General features: G+C 32.4%; 1 protein-coding gene and 1 non-coding gene across 2 annotated transcripts; one reads left to right on the top strand and one right to left on the bottom strand.

Moving 5' to 3' along the window:
* The first annotated feature begins 600 nt into the window (after positions 1-600).
* On the top strand, positions 601-4,760 carry LOC102594261 (B3 domain-containing transcription factor VRN1-like). The gene is made up of 7 exons (XM_006357500.2): positions 601-723; positions 2,261-2,897; positions 3,078-3,271; positions 3,415-3,820; positions 3,901-4,005; positions 4,086-4,190; positions 4,271-4,760. The coding sequence occupies exons 1-7, from the start codon at positions 640-642 to the stop codon at positions 4,492-4,494; spliced, it is 1,755 nt and encodes a 584-aa protein (XP_006357562.1). The 5' UTR covers positions 601-639; the 3' UTR covers positions 4,495-4,760.
* Positions 4,761-22,569: 17,809 nt separating this feature from the next.
* Positions 22,570-22,641, bottom strand: TRNAQ-CUG (transfer RNA glutamine (anticodon CUG)). The gene has a single exon. It is a non-coding gene; the product is annotated as a tRNA-Gln (tRNA).
* Positions 22,642-22,668: the final 27 nt, after the last annotated feature.

The following is a 22,668-nucleotide window of genomic DNA, read 5'->3' as shown; positions in this document are numbered from 1 at the left end:
ATTTTTGCTTTCAATAAGTAAATTATAAATAAATTTTAATGAAAATATGTATAAGATCTTTAAAATTGTTTATAAAAACAATATATTAAGTATGTATATTAATAAAATATATGTATATAAGTCATCGGTTCGGTTCGGTTATTTCTTCGGGTTTTTACAAATAAAACCATAACCAAACCAAATACTATCGGTTTTAAAAAATCTAAAATCAAACCAAACCAAACCCAAATAAAATCGGTTTTATTTTATCGGTTTGGATCGGTTTTTATCCAAACCGTGAACACGTATATCATTAATTTAAAACTATAAGTTAGTAACAATTTTTTTCTTTTAAAGCTACATATCAAATCAGACCCACACTAATACATTAAAACAGAGAAAATAAAATATTTAGGCAAAGAAATTTATTTTAAATTACCTATAATTAATACTTTGTTATTTATGGGAATATGTATCCTTCAATTTTACAAAGCCGAAAAATCTGTTACCTTGTCCTACACGTAAAGGCCCGAGTGGTAAGCTAGTCAATGACTCACTTATCAGATATTAAACGGGTAAGAACAGATTGTACCCTTGATTTCAGCCAAAGGGTCTAAAAAAACCTGGCCAACCGGAAAATCGCTCAGTGCATGCGGCGTGATGATGGAAGCGTGCTCCAACTCCTACTCGGTCGGCAGTTTCTACGTCATTGTTGATCCCTCTGTCATGGACGATCGTCAACTTGTAAGTTGTAGAGTAGTAAAATAGTACAGAGGATTTAGGTTATATGCACATTCTACTAATTTAATTTGTTGTATCGATTTGATTGAACGCTTTATTTATGCATAATAGAAATATTCAAACTTGATAAAGCTCCAATTTTGAGTATGCAAATCTAGACGACCAACTCATCAACACTCCAATTTACAAAACGATCATCTAGGTATTAGCATCATGGAGACGAGTTAGAGTGTTTAGTTGCAGGTTAAGAATGTCTATATATGTACTCTCTAAGTTGGAGTGCTTAATTGTCAGGTGAGGCTAAGTTTTATTTATGTATTACCTTTATTTTACGGGTTAGTACTTTCATACTTATTTTGAACAGTTCACCTAATTATCTTTTAGGTGATCTAGTAGTGTATGTAGAAGTTAGAACTCATAAACTGTAATATATGAGCCAGATAATATAGTTAGCTTAGAATCTTGGTGTCTAGTTTAGGTTTTCTCATATGAAGCTTCAGTACGATTTTTAGGTGGTTTGAAACTACTGTACTTCACCACCATATTTTCTCTTATTGGGTTTTTGATAGATTATTTATCCATATTAGAGTTTGAGCTAAAGTTACTGTTTTTTGCTGAACCTGTAACTCGAATGGTGGCTCTATCCCTGCTAAGAGGCAAATCCCAAATTAAGGGTCAGAAACCAGCAGATGTGCGCATAAGAGACCTTTTGTAATTCTACATAATTAGAAGTAGCAGAACATTTTCAATTTGTGCACATAAGTGAAACAATGATCCCGTAAGGAAATTCATTGCTACGCGATATCTGTACCTTTTGAACTCAATAACGTGATATGGAGTACTAGGAGGACTAAGGTGGCATTTTCTTCAACAATGTTATATAAGAGAGCTTTGTACATAAATTATTTGTATCTCCTGGTTCTTGTATTGATGTTCAGTTGTCATCCCTTTTTAATTTGCTCGATTCAATAGTGCAAATGAAGGTAAAAGTTCAGGTGCGGATGGAGGATTTATGTCTGAAGTGTTGAGATTTTAGTTGCCTCCCCATGATAGAGATGTTCCTTGATGTACACAATGTCATTCTAGTGAGATCCTAGCTTCTTCGAGGAGTTGTGTAACCCTTCCTTAAGTTACGTAGAATTGTGTACTTCTCTTTTTAACAAAGCAAAGAATGAATGATCTATGGTTGATAACAAAACAGAAACTAGGGTAGGTTATACTTGTAGTGTAATTTCAGATATTGATTCCTCATAATCTATGGCAAATTGGCTATTTTTTGGCTTTAAATTACACTGTTGGTACTGGTCGAATTCTTGAGATTGTCAGCCATATTCTTCTAGTCTCGTGGCTCCTGCTTATTTGTTAAGATTGTTTTTCTGCTTGCTGGTACATGAGCACTCCATTTGAAATTGGTAAAAGTTTTGTGTTGCATCGTTCTAATTAGTTTCATAATTCTGCACTACAATTTTATGTCTTAAATGGTTATAATTTATGTCTGATCTTAATTTTAAAAATCTATGTTTGTTGTTTCTGTGTGCAGCGGTTGCCAGACAAATTTGTCCAGGAACATGGAGATGAACTCCTTGATACCGTCAAGATTATTGTTCCCACTGGTGATTTCTGGTGTGTGGGCGTGAAGAAGGCTGGTAAAATGATTTGGCTTCATGATGGTTGGCAAGAGTTTATGGAACATCATTCTGTCAACTGTTGGTACTTTTTACTGTTCAAATATGGACAGACCTCATGTTTCAATGTCCACATATTTGACCTAGCCGCTACTGAGATTGATTATCAACTTAGGAGTCATGGTAATGCTAAATCACGTGACGTTACTCAGGATCTTTCTCACGGAAAGGATAAAATTGTTGGTGATAAGGGTGTCACAAGCTCCGTTGAAATTGTGGATCTTTTGGAAACTGAGCAGGGACCAGAGAGTTCAGCTAAGTCATCTGAACTTTCACATAGAGCCAAAAGACGTAAAATTGCATCTGGAAAGATTAAGATTTCGCGCTGCTATGAAACAAGAAGCAGAACAAACAAATTACATGATAACGGACTGCTATTAAATGCGAAGAATTTGAACATTTCGGGCAATGGCAGTTTAACTAAGCCAGTAGGTGGAAAATTAGTTCGGCGAAGTATGAAAACTCCTATACACTCTGCAGTGGCAACTGGAGGTATGACTAATCCAAATAATGAACAAGAGAGAAGTAAAAACAATGTACTATTCCAGATGAATTTGTATCAGTATCTTCAAATAAAACCAACTGCAAGACCAGCTAGTTTGTTTTCCGACCAAATATTGTGAGGTTGAAAATTTATCTGCATCATATTGAGATCTAATTTGATAAATGCAGATACAAGGAAATCGTTCACGAGCAAGCAACGGGAGAAATCTGTAGGGCTTGGAAGGTATGATCGTCGCAAAAGAGCACAACAGAAAGCATCAGAAACGAGCAGGGCCATTCAAACTGCCAAAATGTTCATTCCAGAAAATCCTTACTTCTTGCAGATTCTTGAAAAATACAACATAGTACGGAACTATATTCTGGTGAGCCTTTGTACCTATACATTAAACTGAATGTGTCATTTTTTTCTTCTTTAAACTGCTTTGTATCTCAATATATTCATACTCATGCATATTAATCTTACATTCTTCTTGATGCATACTTCACAACTCGTCATAATCTGCAGAATTTACCAGTTGAGTTTGTCCGAAAGTATATGCCAAAGACTTCAGAACTAATTGAACTTCAAGATACTGATGGAAATAAGTGGAATGTCCGTTGCATTAGGAGGAAACATCGGGTGCTTTTAAGCAAAGGATGGTTGAACTTTGTTACAGATAACAGTTTACTGGTAGGAGATGTTTGCGTCTTTGAGTTGATCAAGGACGTTCAGGCTGATGAACTAATGCTGAAGGTGCACATGTTTCGCAATAGGGTGGAAGAAAATTCGAAAAATTTACACACTGGTAGCCTATCTGAACCAACCCTGTCTACTGGTAAAAACTGTATACTTCAGTTCGATGAAAGTAAGCATACAGAGAGTTCAGATGCATTCGAACCATTATCTTCAGATAGAACCAATCACAAGACTGGTTAGTTTGTTTAACCAACAGAAAATCCGAAGCTCGAAAAACTTATCTGCATCACTGAGAGCTAATTTGATGAATTGCAGATGCAGAGAATTCATCCGGACAGCAACAGGAGAAATCCGTAGTGCATGGAAGCTCTGGTAATCGTCGTAAAAGAGGACGACCAAGGGATGCAGAAGCAAACACTGGTTAGTTTGTTTAACCAACAGAAAATCTGATGCTTGAAAAACTTATCTGCATCACTGAGAGCTAATTTGACGAATTGCAGATATAGAGAATTCATCCGGACAGCAACAAGAGAAATCCGTAGTGCATGGAAGCTCTGGTAATCGTCGTAAAAGAGGACGACCAAGGGATGCAGAAGCAAACACTGGTTAGTTTGTTTAACCAACAGAAAATCTGATGCTTGAAAAACTTATCTGCATCACTGAGAGCTAATTTGACGAATTGCAGATATAGAGAATTCATCCGGACAGCAACAAGAGAAATCCGTAGTGCATGGAAGCTCTGGTAATCGTCGTAAAAGAGGACGACCAAGGGATGCAGAAGCAAACAGGGCAACTACTGCTGCCAAAATGTTTACGCCAGAAAATCCTTACTTCATGATAACTCTTGGAGAATATCACGTGGTGCGGAACTATATTCTGGTGAGCCTTTCTACCTATACAATAAACTAATAGTTTAGTGTTAGGAGATGCTTGTGTCTTTGAGTTGATCAAGGGCATTCAGGCTGATGAACTTATGTTGAAAGTGCATATATTCCGCAATAAGGTGGAACAAAATTCAATAATTTGACGCACTTGTAGTGATCTGAATAAATATTGTCTATCGGTAAATGAGGGAGGTGATATTTTTGGATGGTCTTCTTCGCCTTTTTTTTTCTTTCCAATTGGAGCCTTGTAACTCGCTGTTGACATGTCCATATTAGAAATGCAGAAGCTATTTTCTTGATATTCTTTTGCCTTTTTTCGTTTGTGCATTTTTTTCTCCCATGCTTTCCGTTGCTCAATAATCAGCTAAAGTTCTCTAACAGAGACTTGATGGAGTTAAGCTGACTTGAGGTGGAGTCATTTTGTCCCAATTGTGATATCTTCATAAAATTCTGAATTACAAACGTGAATAAATGCTAAATACTTTCTTTAATCCATTGATGGTTAGGGGTGTCATAAGAGGGTTGAATTAATAAGTAGTCGGGGTCATTATTTTATTGTTTTATCGACGATAATGACTTCATTATTATTTTTACTTCTTTATTTGTTTAACGAGAGTGTTTCCTTGACAACCGTGCTACTAACAACACACTATTACTACTTACTAGCATCAACGTTTGCATGGTACTTCAAATATTTTTTTAGCAGAATGTCAAAATTGCTATTTTTAAGTAGTTGAACATTTGCTCAAGTGTGTTATGCAGCAAAGATTGGACCAGTTCATATGAAGTGGTGCTGGTTTTTTCCTCACAAGTTTTATAGACAAGAGCATATTAATGTGTGAGACTTTTTGGTATAATGGCCAAAGAAGAATATTGACTGAATTATTGAAGTATATAAATAGAGAAAAATGGTTAATTGCTGCATTTACTACATGAGAAAAGGAAAAGGGTAAATGCCCTATGAGGATCTTAAGATTATTGTAATTTTTTTTTCTTTTACATTTTCCCCTTCACCATAAAGAAGCACATAGGGTTAAGGTTGGGCCGCGAGTTCATCTATTCTCTTAAAGTTTGGCAGCAAAAGAGGCTATGAAAAAGGGCTTTTTCAAGGTTTTCATCCCTCAAAATAGTGCAAATCGACTGGTAAATACACTTCCCTCTCGTTGTATTTGATTTCTTGAATTTTTAGGAGATGCGACAGTGGATTTGGGAAGGGGGGAGGTCTTGGTGAGATTTAGATCTGCAAAATTAGATACAAAATGAACTTAGATACCTCATGATTATTAACATTTTATAAAAGTGTACTTTCACTCTCATAGTGTTGTGAAAGGTGATCGCCTCATCGGCAATGGCGAGGTGAGGCGACCCTTATTGCCTGTTAGCTTTGTGGTGAGAAAATCTTCAAAAGGCGACGCCATGATGATAATGGCGAGAGGCAAGAAAGGCATCGCCTTTTGTATTTTCTTAAAAACAAAAAAAAACAACCAATTTAGAGTTTTAAAAGTTAAAAAAAAGGTAATATTAGGATTTTCTTTTCAAATACGCATGGTTGCACTATCAGACTTAACTCCAACTAGTCGACTTGATTATACTTCTCCGATGACCAACCAAACTTTTTCGGCGACTCCAAAATCCAACCAAGGTAAATCTTTGTCACCTTTCGTCATCCAAAAACACTGTGCACTCATCCTTTTCTATGTTCTTATATATAAGTATTTGATCTAGGATTCTTGCTGATTCTTTTTCTTGAAACTTTTTTAAGTAATATTTTTTGAAGAAGTGGGTTGTGAAAGGCAAACCCTTGTCATCTTTCGCCATCCAAAACATTGCACTCTCATCCTTTTCTATGTTCTTATATATAAGTAATTTGATCTATGATTCTTGTTGATTCTTTTTCTTGAAACTTTTTGAAGTAATACTTTTTGAAGAAGTGGATTGTGAAAGTTAAAAGAGGAGATACGCCTTTGTGTGATGCAAATAAATTTTACATATGTTAAATCTACTAATTTTATACAAGTATTATGTAGAATTCATATAGACGTCATAACTGCATATATCAACGGTGTTAAGAGCGTGTTACAGATCTGATTCATTCCTATATATTCAGACCCATTAAGAGATTTACAAGGATATAAAACAACCAAACTTAATGAACTGAATTTGAATAATTAAGATTCAGTTCTAAAAAATAAACACACTTAATGAGGCAAATTTGAATGATTAAGATTCAGTTTCCCGTACAAACAAATGAGACCTAAATGTACAACTAATATATGATAATGACTGTCCAAGCAAGCCCAAAATCACAAACTTTAAGTTGCATTTTGCATTTGTTTCTTGAGAATGCGTTATTTCCAGATTCAGCAAGTGATGTGCTGTGTAGGAATACACATTGCTTTGTCTTGTTGGGGTTGTTTTGCATGTGTATTCCTACACAGCACATCTTGTTGGTGCCGTTTTGCAAGTGTATACGCCTTGTACTTTCATAATTAATCAATATATTTGAATTGATAAGTAACTTCCATGGTATAATATTTAGCACAATTCTAAAAAATAAAAAAGTACTAATTATTTGATCGATAACAATAACTAATGTCTATTATAAAATAAAATATTTTCATAAACACAATATTACTACTCTATATAAACTATTTTACATTGCATTATATTAGATTCTCAAAAAACTTGATTGCAAATGGACATCAACAGTGTGGCAAGCTATGCACCAATGGACAGAAGTACCAGTGCATAATATTGGTATTGTACAGGTCCTAGAAAACGTAAAAGGGAATCGTTGGAAGCAATTCAAAAAAGAGATCATGGCAGCTATCTGCAGAGCAATCATATACCACACTTGGCGTGCTAGGAATTGGAGGAGATTTAGAGACATACGTGTACATACGGAAGAGGCAGTAACACAGATAAAGAAGGAAATCAGTGAAAGATTACACTTACTTAGTAGTTCTAAGAGAGCAAATAAATGTAGACACTTTATTCAGCATTTGTTTTTGTTATGTAACTAGGTATTTTGTTTTGTTAGAGGCCTATTCTCTGTTTTAGAAATAGGTGCTCTTTTATTTGTATATGTTCTTTGGTGGTTATGGTAATATTTTACAGTTGTTACCAAAAAAATAAAAAATGTTCAAAATATTATTTTCTATAAAAAAAACTATTTTACTAAAATGGTTTTTATAACATTTAATTTCATATGCACATTCAGATATTGAAAACAAACAATTCTAATAATTTAGTGTTCAAATTCAGAGACAACATCGCATATTTTAATATTCAAATGTGTATTTAAATTCAGACGTTTTAATCTTAATGAAAACATATGAGGCTGACTCCCCTATTCTATTTCATAAGTTATAATTCTCTTTTGCCACCCTCATTTATACATTGCTGTGGTGCAAGTTAAAAAAGAAGACTTTCAATGATGGCGGTCCATAACTCATCTGCTAGTTTCTGGAATGTCTTGTTGTACTACAGGGACCAAACAATTCCTTTTAGAATGCAAGTTTTCCTATCAGTATTGTTTGATTTTATTGAACAAATTATTTAGTTAGTGAAAATATAAAAATACATTTGTTAGTCTAACAATTTTACAAAAAATTAGCACAATAGAAAAAAATAAACCAAATAAGAGTAATATTTTACAAACATGTAGTGCTGATATTTAACTCCAATCTTAGTGAAATATGCAAGATAGGAGGTGATGGACTGCACACAATTTATGAGCTCTCATTTACACTCAACCACAAAGTGAGCATAATACAAATTGAGTAAAACTCAATGCAACATACAAAATTTATAAACTGATTTAGTGCCATGATTTAACTCCATCTCGTTGAATTATTCAAGAGAAGAAGCTGATAAACAGCACTAACTTTCTGAGTTTTTCAGACCCTAACCCCACTAATATATTCTAGAGCAAGAGTATAGTTAAAACTCAAAGTAAACACATACTTAAGAAAAAAAATTAAGAACAAAACTATGAAAAGCCTCAGTAAAATCCGGTGTGATCATGATTGATGCAGTGAAAATAAGGAGGTTCCCCCTGCAAAAGCAGGGACCTTAGATCCACTACACCTCACCGTTGGATTGGATCATCATCGGCTGCTAATATATATAAAAATTTGGGAATAAAATTTTCTAAATCTCAGAGAAATTTAATAATTTCATGATGAATGCTAATTGCAATCTCAAATACTATCCAGCAATTTCAGATATCGTCATAGATTTAAATATAAACAACTAAAAAGGATTAACTAGAATGAGATTAAGAGGCTCAGTAATATAAACAGCTCTATCAATCACAGAATATCAGAAGCAGAACTGGCATTAAAGCTGTATTAGAAATCATCACTGCCAAACTAATTAGTGAAAAAAAAGAAGATAAATCTGGCTCATATCAAGAAATTCAACCAATTTATGTTATGCTTCATCGATTTCTCTCAGAAGCGCGGATAAATCCGTTTTAATCATCGCCAAATTCTAGAAAAATACAGAATTTTCTTACAAAAATGGGGATTTTGCCGTTGATTTGACACAAATTAGCCATGAATAGAAGGTACAAAGGGCTAAACTGCAACACTAGCGGCGATTAAATTTAGCACGAGCTTTGGGGCTTCTAACTTCACTATATAAACTCAGATGAGCCCGGGAGGCTACGTGCAAATACAACATTCAGATTACTATACAAAGAAAAGAATAGAAACGGTGAACACCATTGAAGTAAAGAAAAAGCTAGGTTAAGATTAATTGATGATAAAGGTAGGAGTTTTTTGAGTTTTATAGGGGAAGCAGCGACTCTGAAACCCTAATTTGTGCCTCTGTGAGGTGAAGGCCCAGTACGCATTCCGGGTCAGATTAGCCCGCATAGCTTAATTTGTGCTTCCGTAAGGTGAAGGCCCAGTATGCATTCCGGGTCAGATTAGACCGCAATCCGCTTGGACTATTTCTTAATTGTTACTAATACTAATATTTAGCTATCTTTTAATCTTTGAATTTGACAACATATTTCATTTTAAATATTTAACTTATGTGTCAATTGAATACGTATTTTTTATTCAAATTTTGAAGAATAAAAAACTTATGCTATGTTTTTATTTGTTTATCATATAGTTAAACAAATATTTTAGAGTTTTATGGCTTATTGAGATTAATGTGTATAAATAAATAAAAAGACATATTTTTATATGATTCATTTAACTATTTAGTGGACGAATCGGAAGTCGGAACACACAAAAAAAATTAAAATTAAATTAAAAGTGTGGAAACATATAAAAATGAGTTATTCAATTGAAACAAGAGATTGGTGTGTTTGGTAGAGAAGAAAACTTTTTCTTCAAAAATTTATCTATGTTTGAGTTGGATTAGTTCATAAACTGTTTGAAAGAAAATTTATCTATGTTTGAGTTGAGCCAGTTTATAAACTCTATGAAGTTAGAAATAATTGAATTTGTAAAACATATAACAACACTCAATCTGAATTGTCTGATGATGAAAATAATTGAACTTACAAAATAGATAACAACACATAGAATGAGAATGAGAGTGCCGAAATGTCTAGAGCTTGAAATAATTGCACTTGCTAAATAGATAACGACACGGATAACATCGCTGACAATAACACTCAATAGAATGAGAATGAGAGTCCTAAGTCAAATTAAAAAAAAAAAGATCTTATGTTTACGTAATAAGTTTTTATATATATATTTTATTCTTGGAAATTCTTAAAATATGTGATAGTTAATAATAATTTAAAAATAAATCTTTTTTTTTTCAATTGGCAATATAATAGGAGTATTTCTTGTGGTAAGAGACAAATATGTATATATAAATTATTGTACATTACATAACACCACACATGTTTATATTTTGGATAAATACTTATTGATTAATGTTTTTAAAAAAATTCAATTAAGTCAATTGTTACATAAACTATCAAAATTATTTAAAAGTGTTTTAAAATAGAATTAAGATATTATAGGGATTGTCATGCTTAATTAAGAGATGTTCAAAGTTAAGATAATGACTTTTTAAAATTTAATTATTTGATAATCTAATTAATTTGAGCTGAAAATATCTTACAAAGCCAATGTAAAACACGATTGATTCAGCATATTTAATTGCCTATAATTTTTAATTATAATTACATCAATCGTATTTTAAAAAATGATAAAACTTTGAAAATATGTACATAATAATTGATAAAAGATGGACAACAAACTCTTAAGAAATTTTCAATGAATACTAACTAGTTATAAGTAGATAATTATTTTTCTGGGACCTAAAGCCATGCTTTAGTGTCTCAGGATATCTGTCCAATTGCATTATTAGGCCACCCTGCTTTCTAAATCTTTAGACGACATTGCACCTTTTTAGTTGTGATGTCAAACCTTATGAATGGGTATACGACTTTTAAGTTGGATCAATTCATAAACAATCAAAAACTTTTCCCCTTCTAAGGGCATCTCCAATTATCTTTATAAATTGTCTTCCTATAGACGGTGGTGGAGCCACGATTTTCAATAAGGGGTTCAAAATCTAAAGAAATAAATACACGAAGTAGCTGAAGTGGTTTGACATCTACTCTATATATATACCTAAAAAAATATTTTAACCATGTATAAATAGTATAATTTTCCGCCGAAGGGATTTGGATGAACCCTTGACAATAAGGTGGCTCCGCCACTGTCTGTAGATGCATTATCAGGTTACCGAGCAGTTTCAGGGGTTTCCACAAGCTCAAAAGGCCTATGAAGTGATGAACTTGACCTATCTACTCAATAGCTGGCCTAAAGTTAGTCATCTTATTCTGGATAGTTACTACCAAACGTCTTTTGCTTTTGGTACTGAAGCAGAGAGGCTCTGCACATGCCTTAACAACTTGAAGGTTCTCATTCCGTTTTTTTTTTATTTCGAGGAGGAAAGTTAAATACTTTCCCTTCTAAGAATGTTCATGAAAGACAATGCTTGAAGATAAGGAAGGAGTTGATGGGGTTCCTTCGGACATCTCCTAAATTGGAAATAATATGTGAATTATCAGTAAGTAATTTTTTCCATTACCATGAATGTTTCAGAGTTGATGAAGTACAGATTTTGTAGTTGGTGTTGTTTTTGGAATATTTCAGAGTTTGATGCAATTTTTGTTATTTCTCGTCTTTAATGTAGCTTTTGGTTTTGTGATTTTTGAATTTTTGACAATTTTTTTTGTGTGTTTCTGGTTAGAAAAACATCACAATTTCAATTAAATATAACAAGCAGAGTTTTGTAAATATTTAACAGAGACCAAGAATGCTATATTTTGGTAAACTTAAAGAACTAAAAATATTCAGTTGATACCTGGAACTATTTTGAACCTACTACCAAAGATAACAGATTTTTTTTTTTTTTTTTTTGAGCAACTTCATCAGCTTTTCTTCAATTGAGCCTCAACTTATTAGTAGTCATGTAGTTTCAGATAACTGCATGCATATTGATCGAAAAATGGTCCTAATGAAGCTATGAAAGACACTGAACGGAGACATATCTTATTAACATCCCCTCCACACAAGGATTAATAACCATCAAAGGCAGATTCAAGATTTCAAAGTTTAAAATTTCTACCACATTCCGTTTGATTTACTGAATCATTTTAACATGATATACCTGGAATAAAGATACTGCATTCGAATGAACTTGCAAATTCTGAACTGCATCTGCCCTTAATAAACGTAGTAATACTGATAATAGTTAGTAGGGTATGCACAGAGTTCTCAAGCGAGCATGCACATCCACAGAAGCGTTGAGGCACTTCTCAAAAAAACAGAACAAATTACAGAAGCGTTGAGGCACTTCTCAAAAAAACAGAACAAATTACAGAAGAGTTGAGGCACTTCTCCAAAAAAAAAAAAAAAAAACGAACAAATTACAGAAGAGTTGAGGCACTTCTAAAAAATTTCTTCCGAAAGCATTCTTCAAAAGAGTGATCCAGCACCATAGTGATTGACCAAGTCATGGAACAATTGTTTGGCGATAACAGTTGCAGAACTTCTCCAATCTCTTAGCTTCAACCTCTGATAATATGGAGTTCACAGAAAAAGTTCTTAATTCTAAGAAAGCATACTCTCTGATCAGCTTTTGGATTGTGTGCTACCTCTGCTGAGACCACCTTCACATCATTCCTCTCTACGAAAACTGCATTTGCAATATAATAAATATGAAGTTCGTCAAATACAATCACAGAGACAAATAAAAACATAGGAAAAACACTTTCAACCTAATGATAGAATGTGCATAAAATGACCAGACAAAAGTTAACCACAATGATAGAATTTAGAACTGTGAAAAATCCAACTGGAGTTGTAGAATACCTCAAAGAACTTTGTGGTGGAACCCAAAGTCAATGACAAAGTCTTCAAATCTGGAAGAATCCAAGTGAAGTCATCTACAACCACTTGAAAAGTACCATGACGTGAAATAATTTCTAACTCCAGATTCTTGATATCATTTATTGGTAATATATCAGTTACCTCAACAGGAATGAGGACAACCTGACAACCATCAAAACTAACTCAGAATCATAGGTAACCAAACAATTGTATAGTCAAAAGCAACTCGTTCTGGACTCCCATTTGGAAAACATTTAGTTGATGTTGACAACAAGACTATATGACGTTGAAGTTGAAAAAGAGTACTCGAAAGATTGTGACTGGAAATGAATTTCACTAGAAAAAGAATGGCAGAAGTTAAGAGAGTGAAAACCATTATTTCCCTTGAGATGCTCCTCAAACAAGTTGTTCAACTTCAAATTCTCTATTTCAAGTTGAAACCGAAATGATCGACAAAATTGTAAACAAACATTAATTTGCAATATATTAACATTTGTAAATTGTGTATGTCACGATACCTATCAAGTCACAGTTACAAATAACAATAACCAAAAAGCAGCTTACATATGTCTTGGAAACCAAATACTAGAAACAAAAAAAAATTAGCTAAGGCAAAGTAAGCTAGTATGCAACTCTATGTTCCTATTACACTTTTCAAATCAAAGCTTTCGTCACATTTCATCCAATTAACCTATTTTGGATGTGTTACCAATAATATAATTTGCAAGCACTTTCTTCGTGTTTGTCTCGATATATCCTCTAGTAAGGATTAGGAAGTTGGAGATGTGCATCAAGAAAAAGTTTTGTCATGCAATAAAGGAACATTAAAGATGATTGACGTAGAAGTATTCAATGAGCTTTACATGGTTAACCTGTACAAACACGCAAATCAAATTCAAATGCTTGCGATGAGGAAAAGACTCCAATATTTTTTAACCAAATGTACAAGCAAGCATTATGGCTTTCATACCTATTTATATTTATGAATCCTGGCCTCTTCAGGCCTTTCAAACAAAAAAACCTTATGGCTTTCTGGTGATAGATAAAATTGAACAAATTCCAACTCATGATAAGCTTTTATTCTGGTAAAAGACTTGAGGCCACTATATTATAGTAACAAAAACAAACAAAAAAAGCCATCAAACAGTAGATTTTTTCCTATATGGCCATACAAAGATAGCTTATAAGTAAAAGGACAAGTAAGCCAACCATTTCTTCAACGGTTTCATAATTTTCATCCAACTAACCTATGTTGATGTGTAATCAATAATTTCATTTGAAGTCAAGTTCTAGTGCAGTCAATATATGATCCTCTGGCAAGGGTTTGAGAGTTGGGCATCAAGAAAATGCAGTTTGACATGCAACTAAGGAACTTCGTAAGCATATGGAGGACTGGAGAGTCCCAAAAAAAGAGGGGGAAAAAGGGTTACCTCTTCAATATCGCAAATCAAACTCAAACGCTTGGAATGAGCACACGACTCCAAAATATCTCTAAACCAATTGTACCAATAATCACGAAGCTTAAAGGGATCTAAATATAACAGAACAAATTCTAATTCTTGTAAATCTTCTATGCCCTTAAAATATGTGAGGCCACCCTTATACTCCAACGATTTTAACTTGGGTGAATCTATTCTTACCTCCCATCGCACAATGCTATCCTTCAGCACCAAGCTAGCCAAATTCGGTTGAGAAATATGAAGTTTTTGCAACCTACTGCAATCATCTATGATGAGTTCCTCAAGTAGAGGGAATTTATCTATGAAATTCATCCATGTCATTGTCATATCTTTGTCATCCATATCAAACAATGTTGAATCTTCATCATTAATATTACACAATGTCAAACTCCGCACTGTTGGCTTGGAAGTAATCTCAACTTCACATAAGTTACTGTAACCATCTATCACAAGTTTCTCAAGTACCCTTTGTCATAAGCTTTTCGCAATGTCAACTCTCTTGAAGTTGTCGTGGAAGTAATCTCTACTTCACACAAGTTCATGCTGAATGAAATAAATTCAAGCGAATGAAGATTAGCAGACTCTATACGTATTTTACCATCAGAACAAAGAAGTTGCACTCCAAAAAATTCTAGATTAGGATTTGAAACTACAATAGTACGCAACATTTCAGTCTCTTGAATCCATAACTGTTCAATTTGAGGGCATCCAGCAATGAGTAGGAAGTTTAAACGAACAATTTGTAATCTCACAATCCGATATAATTAAATCAACTAATGTATCAGCGCAAAATGCAACACCTCGCAGATAGTAATGATCACGATAAATCATTTTGAAACTGAGACATAACCTTTAATGCTATTTTCCAAGGCAAAAGAAATCCACTTGTTTACCAGCAGTTCAGCAGAAGAATTTTCAACTGTCATTCGAAGAAAGAGTTTGTCGACATAACAATTGTATTCAGAGGGCCTCTCACGGATTTCTAAGAACTTCCTCAAGTAAGTTAAGAAGGCATCTCTTTTGGGTTTGTCTGTAACACTGTATCGTGAATAGTCGGCACCAAAATCAATTTCGTCCAACAAAATTCTAGGGTGAGAAGCCCAAATGCTTTGCCATTTTTTGGACAAAATACTAGTTTTGACTGCATCGATCCGTGGAAGGCAAGAGTGAATTTGACGGATGATTTCGATTGGCAAATTGAAAATTCTGTCCACCGAATTTTTTGGTTGTTTTCTACGTCCGTTATACCTTCTTCTCTTCGGCATTTTCAGACGGAGGTAAGCGGTGGTAAAATGCTAAAACTATTAGATTTAGGAAGATGAAAAAATGTTTACATTCTCTATTTACATGAGGGTGTGGTTGGTGGAGTTTTTGGCTCAAATCATCCTAAAGTATAACTTAAATCTGAAGTACATTCTTGTGTTATATAAGTGAACAAAAAATATCCTTGCACTATTTAAATAGTTGCAAAATTCATCCTTTTGTTTATATTCTTAAGAAACTCATGCCACCAACAAAAAAAATATGTTAAGTCGAATGAATATATTTGTACACATGGAAATAAAAATATGTACACATGGTTAAGCTAGTCAAGTTGGGTGATTTTTTTAATTTTTAGAAATTGAGGGTTTAAATCATATTCAGACTAAATATATTATGTAAAAAGTATGGCCAAAAACAACTCCAACTTCAAAATTTTCAAATAAAGTAATTATTTTTTTATTTTCATAACTAATCGCCTACGTAATTTCCCTAAATTTCCAGCATTTCTGTACATTGTATAAAATGTGAATTGCATTGTAAATAACGTACATACATACTGGATATTTTATTAAAGAAAAACTCTAAATAGTTGGGCGTAATATTTTTAAAAAGAATTTCTTTACATAATTTTTATAATCATCAGAATCTACTACTTATGTATTGTTGCAAGTCAATTTACTTGATGATGCAAAAAACATATAAACTAACAACACATAAAATTTAAATTGCGAGAATGAAAGATTCACATATCTTCATTTTAAAGTAACTAGTTTTCCGCAAACATTTTGACCAATCTAACATGAAAAAATTGAAAAATGTTTTCCTTCCTAGCAAAGGCATTTAACTTCTTTTCTTGTAAGGCCAACAAAAGGTATCTAATATCTAACTTGTAAGTAAATATGCAACCGTTTAGCTTGGTAACGAAAAGTAGTATTCAATTGATACTTGAGGAACTATTTTAAACCATCAACCAAAAAGGAGGACCATTTTTCTCATTTTCTCCCAAATGTACACAACAGTAACTTCATCAGTTTTTCTCAATAGAGGATCATGCAAAGTAAAAAAAATCTAGTTGCACAACTTCTCCAATCTCTTTGCTGATAATATGGAGTTCAAAATAACTTCTTATTTCTAAGAATGGATACTCTCTTATCAGGTTTTGGATTGTGCACTACTTCTGCTGAGAGCAGAGAATCCGCTGTAAGAATTAAGAACATATACTTCTGCTATGAGCTGATCACCATCCTCTATATGAAACTACATTTGCAATAATAGAATATGAAGTTTGTCAAGCACAATCACATAAACAGAGAAATAAAAACAGACGAAAAGTACTTCCAACCTAACAAGACTAAAACAGTCAAATCCTCACTCATATCCTAAAATTTTATCCTTAGCCAATCTATAATCTCTCCTTAGTGAGTCCTAGTTTCTCTATATTTTCTATCGTCAGATAAATTTTTTTTTTTTTAAAATCCCTTTTTTTTTCCAGAAAGATTAAAAAAATAACACTACCAACTACCAAGTAAAAACACAGCACTATCAAAGTTGAGCACTTGTTATGCAAATATACAATATTTTATCTGGCACGAGTTTATTCAAAATTTTGTTTCTTTGTGAAGTACATGTATATATGAAATTAAAAAAATAATTTATTTTATCATGACAAAATTTATTTTATTCATAAATGTATCTGATTTTTGAAGATAAAAATATTAAGTTGAGTGATTTTATTGATATAAAACAAAATTTAATGACTTCACTAGATAAATTCACATAGTTTAATGAACTTTTAATATATTAACTATAAAATAAGTTCATTCTAATAAACACTTTTCAAAACATTTAAACTTATCAAACATGAGAAAATAAATAATATATTTTCTAAAAAATATTTTTCGATTAGTGGATGGATCCAAACATTTGAATCCTTTGTGTTGGAGAGATACACCAAGAAATAAGCAAGGTTTAGATTGTGTAATAGACTTGTGAGTAAAAAAATGTGCAACATGAGGATAACATAAACACTCAAAAACCTTCATCAAATTATAATCAGATGATTTAGAATATAACTTTCCATAAGGTGAGGTAAAATTAAGCATAGGAAGAAGAGTAATATTAATTAAGTGAACTCCAAAGATAGAAACGGCTGCCTAAAATGAATAAGGTATTGAAGCTTGAAAGAGAAGACATCATATCATATTATTAACATAATACCTCAACTATACTTTGATGAGAAATACAATACAAATATCATGATGCAAAAGTGGTATGCAATGCAAGAGACATGACAATTTGCATCCAATGTGTTGGCCTACGTGTATTATGTCACATATGACTCATGTGTCTACTTGTTCAACTTTATACAAGTTTAAGTGTCTACTTGTGCACACCCAAAGTTGAAGAACGTAAATATGAGATGAGGCCAAGTTAAAGAGCACATTTATGTGTGTGCAACTTCGAGGGAAATTTTTGCAGCTTTACGTTAGTCACTTGTTACGACCCGATTTCGAAAACTAAGTTTCAAAACCTTTTCATAACTTAGCCTACTTATTAATTTTAGAAAAAAATAATAATTTAGGAGTCGCCACTTAATTTTAGGAAAATTAAGAAAACCATTTAAAAAAGAAGTTTGAAAGAAAACCTTTTACTCCGAGCTTGAAATTACGCAAACTTGGAGGCGTTGGAAAGAGGACTCAAAGACCTTTAATTTGATAGGTCATGAGCCACCCAATTCTTTATGAGCTAAGAGATATGATCCTTTGAAGTTGGCCCAAAACTTAAAATTGACTGATGACTTGTACTAATCTCTCTTTAGCTCTTTCCGAAAACCGAAGTGTTACAATATCTCCTCTTTGGAAATATTCGTCCTCGAATGAGATCAAACTAAGCACATTAAGCAATCATGTGTTGATGATTCTACCATGGAGGCAGAATATGTAGCTGCCTCTGAGACAACTAAAGAGGAAGTTTGGCTCGGTAATTATCTGAAAGAGAAAACAAAGTACATATTTTATTCAAAATCTCAATTAATTTTCATTTGGCTCGGAAAATTTCTGAAAGAGAAAACAAAGTACATATTGTATTCAAAATCTCAATTAATTTTCATGTTTCATTAATTATTATGTTAAATCAACTTATAAATTATAAGTTGATTTAATTGATTTCCTTTTAGCTAAAGTCATTTTCTTGATGAATAATTAACATTTTCCGTTGGTCAAATAGTGTATTTATAATAAGAAATTTACTAAATATATACAAATATTAAATTTAGAATCAATTACTAACACTTAAAGTCATCATTTTAAAATTTAGAAAAAACAACAAAAGATTCGATCAATATAATGTCTCTATAATCGTCATGTATGTTTACTTTCATTTATAGAGGGTTGACTTGACTGGAATATGTCTAAACCAAATAAAAAGTTGGTCCCAAAGCTTTATTGTATTTTTATATGCATCCGCTTTGTATTGAGTTGAGTTGAGCTAAGTATTCTTTCAGCCTTACCAGTTCAGTTATTTATTTATTCAATTTTATTTACATACTTACACATTCAATGTACTGATATGTTTAAAACAAGATCTAAAATCAATGTGATATTTTCTTTATTGAAAAAACACAATCAACATTTTTAAATATCCATGAAATATAACAAAGAAAAATGACTTTCTAATAGAATTATCATCAATAGAATGAATTTTCGATTACGAAATAAAGAAAAATATTATAAACATATTTGTGTTATAGTGAATGTTTATTATGTGGAACATTAAAGAATGTTTCTTTCTTTTTTATCAATTTTTAATATAGTTTTCCACATTGCATGTTTAACACCACAAGATTAAAAGATTTTTGGTATAAATATATACTGCCTTCATTGGTTCGTAACGGTAATGGAAGATAAACTCTGTACTCTCGTCAGTCTTGTACACCCTGCAGGCTTCTGTTCATATTTTTTTTTAAAAGAATTAGATGATGAATTCATAAGTGAGGAAGGTTTTGCAACTTACCGCAATCATCTATGATGAATTTTTCAAGTAGAGGGAATTTGTCTATAAAATTCATCAATGTCTCTTGGCCATAAGCTTTTCGCAATGTCAACTCTCTTACGGTTGTCGTGGAAGTAATATCTACATCACAAAAGTCCATGCTGAATGAAATAAATTCAACTGATTCAAGATTTGCAGACTCTATACGTATTTTACCATCAGAACAATCAAGATTCAATCAAAAAAAATCAATTCATGATTTGAAACTACAATATTGTGCAACTTTTGAGTACGTAACTTTTGAATTCGAGGACAACCAGCAATCATATCCTTGAAATCATATCTTCAATGCGAACAACGAATAAAAAGAGAAACTTAAGAGAAGAAAGCTCAAATGAACAATTAATTATCTCACAATCCGATATAGTCAAATAAACTAATGTAGTAGCGCAAAATGCAATATCATGCCGGTAGTAATGATTATGATAAATCGTTTTAAGTGAAGAGATAGCATTTTAACTTTTTTTTTCCAAGGCAAAAGAAATCCATTTGGTTACCAGCTTTTTTGTAGGAGAATCTTTAACTGTCATTCGAAGAAAGAGTTCGTCAATATCACAATCGTATTCAGAGGGCCTCTCACGGATTTCTAACAACTTCATCAAGTAAGTCAATAAGGCAAGTCTTTTGGGTTTGTCTGTAAAACTGTATTCTGTATAGTCTGCCCCAAAATCCATTTCGTCCAAAATAATTCTAGGATGAGAATTCCAAATGCTTCGCCATATTTTGGACAAAATACTAGTTTTGGCTGCATCTATCCGTGGAAGGCAAAACTGAATTTGACGGATGATTTCGATTGGCAAATTGGAAATTATGTCCACTGATTCTTCTGGCAAATTGGAAATTCTGTCCACCGATTTTTCTGGCAAACTGGAAATTCTGTCCACCGGTTCTCTACTTCCCTTAGACCTTTTTCGCTTCGTCATTTCAATACGGAGGTGAAGCTGCTCCACAACTTTTAGGTTTATGAAGATGAAAAGTGTTGTTGGTTACTGATGCAGATTCGTAATGGGAAAAAGAATTACAGAGAGAAAAATAGGAAACAACTAATGAGTTCATTCTGTAACAGAGAGATATTGTGAGTATCAAAGAAGAAGGATTAAAATGCAAAACAGAAAATAGAAAGGGACTAAATAGCAAAGTAATGATAACTAACTCCAACCGCCAAAGTATTTATGTACAACTCAATTACATTAAGGCTGTGTTTGATAGGAAGGTAAGACGATTATTGAAATTATTATTTGCTTGGTCTTCTTGTCCTTAACAAAAAAAATCAAATTCAATGAACTAAATGAAATAGTTATGGTTCATTATGCTAAAAATAGATGTCCAACGATACTTGTCCACTTTATGAAAATGAATAATTTTACACTTGGTTCTTAATTACCCTTATCATTAATTATAGTCATTTTCCTATTATATTTTTCAAGACATTATATTTATTATATCCAAAGGATGATATAGTAAAATTACCCTTCCATTTATATTTTCTTAAGGGGTGTGCCAAGTCAATAGTGGACTACTATTATTGGACAGAGGGAGTATTTCCAATTATACCAATGGTTGTAGCACCTCAAAATAGGCAAATATTTTTGGTAGTAAATTAGGGACATAGAAAAACTTTCTTCCAAGTAAGATAATTAAGTATGTCAGCTCAACGAGTACAAAACCTTTAATGTTTGAAATAGTTGGAGGTTTTGAAAGACCTAAAGAAGATTGAGAGGAGATGACTTGAGTTGAAGTAGAAGTTTGAGCAAAAGTAGTTTGGAAAAAACAATAGTCAAGAATAACAAAAAGCCTGTGTAACTAAGACGCAAAGTTGCGACCTTTACCTTCACACCTTATGATCAAATTTTAAATTTTGATTTCATATAACAATCAGAGTATTTCTCGCAAAAATTAGTAACTATAACTAACAAGTGACTAATTAAAACTTTCAAATTTTGAATTTGATTCGAGTAAACTTACACCGTAGAACAAAGGAGCTTTTTCTTCTAACTTTGTTAAATCTACCGCAACAAATACGGTTTGTGGGCTTCCCCAACGGCCCAACTTTAACGGCCCATCTAAACAGATAGAGGAGTAGAATAATTATTTATTCAATTTTAATTTTTAAAAAAATACAACATTTTGTTTGAATGGTTGTGACATATTAATTCATAATATATTATTATTGTATGTTCTGTATTCTATTGTTTAAATAACTATAATAGTTGGATAGATTGAATCGTTCTGAATCATTACGTAATATCACATATTTATAATTTGAAAGATAAATCAATAAGAAACCTAGGGTATGGGGTACAACTACTATGAAAAGGTAAGGTAAATGATAAGATAGGGTTATTAAATAATAAGTAAAGATAAAATGTGAATAAAATATTAAGGTTACAACACGATCATATCAAATCGGGCGTTACACAAAATTGATATTTTTCGTTCTTACCTAACAATGGATTTAGACGATACAATAAAAATTAAGTAACTATCAAAACAAGCATTGTACTTAAAAAAAAAACAATACAATACAATAGGTAATAACCATCCAAACAAAGAGTTATGTATCCATTTACTTATATAGTAGATTTTAGTTTATAAGTATAAAGTTTTTTGCTCACAATCTAAGATGGAATTTGGACAAGCTATTGACCGGTATGATTGTAGCACAAGCTTAACACAATTTATCTTGATTATGAAAACGATATTGTTTAAATTTCTTATGCTGCTGATTTTTGTATGTATTAAATGTGATCAAGTAGAGATAGATGTTTTAAACTTACTAACAAAATATATTCTATAAACCGTTAAATGTACTTATATTATCAATCCTAATATAACTATTATGATTCGTATATGCTAATTATCGTTTTGATTTATTAAAATGTGAAATTTGCTATAAGAAAAGGAGGGAGATTTGGTATAACCGAATTGAAAATTATAAAAAGAATAAAAAAAAGGTTCTACCGAGAATTGAACTCGGGCTATTGGATTCAGAGTCCAATGTCCTAACCGCTAGACCATAGAACCTTTGTCTTATAATTTCTCTGTCATTAT

The sequence above is a fragment of the Solanum tuberosum genome, unplaced genomic scaffold (genome assembly GCF_000226075.1).
Source record: "Solanum tuberosum cultivar DM 1-3 516 R44 unplaced genomic scaffold, SolTub_3.0 scf00233, whole genome shotgun sequence".
NCBI lineage: Eukaryota > Viridiplantae > Streptophyta > Magnoliopsida > Solanales > Solanaceae > Solanum > Solanum tuberosum.
The sequence above is the reverse complement of the archived record's forward strand: the minus strand, read 5'-3'. Positions and strand labels throughout refer to the sequence as shown.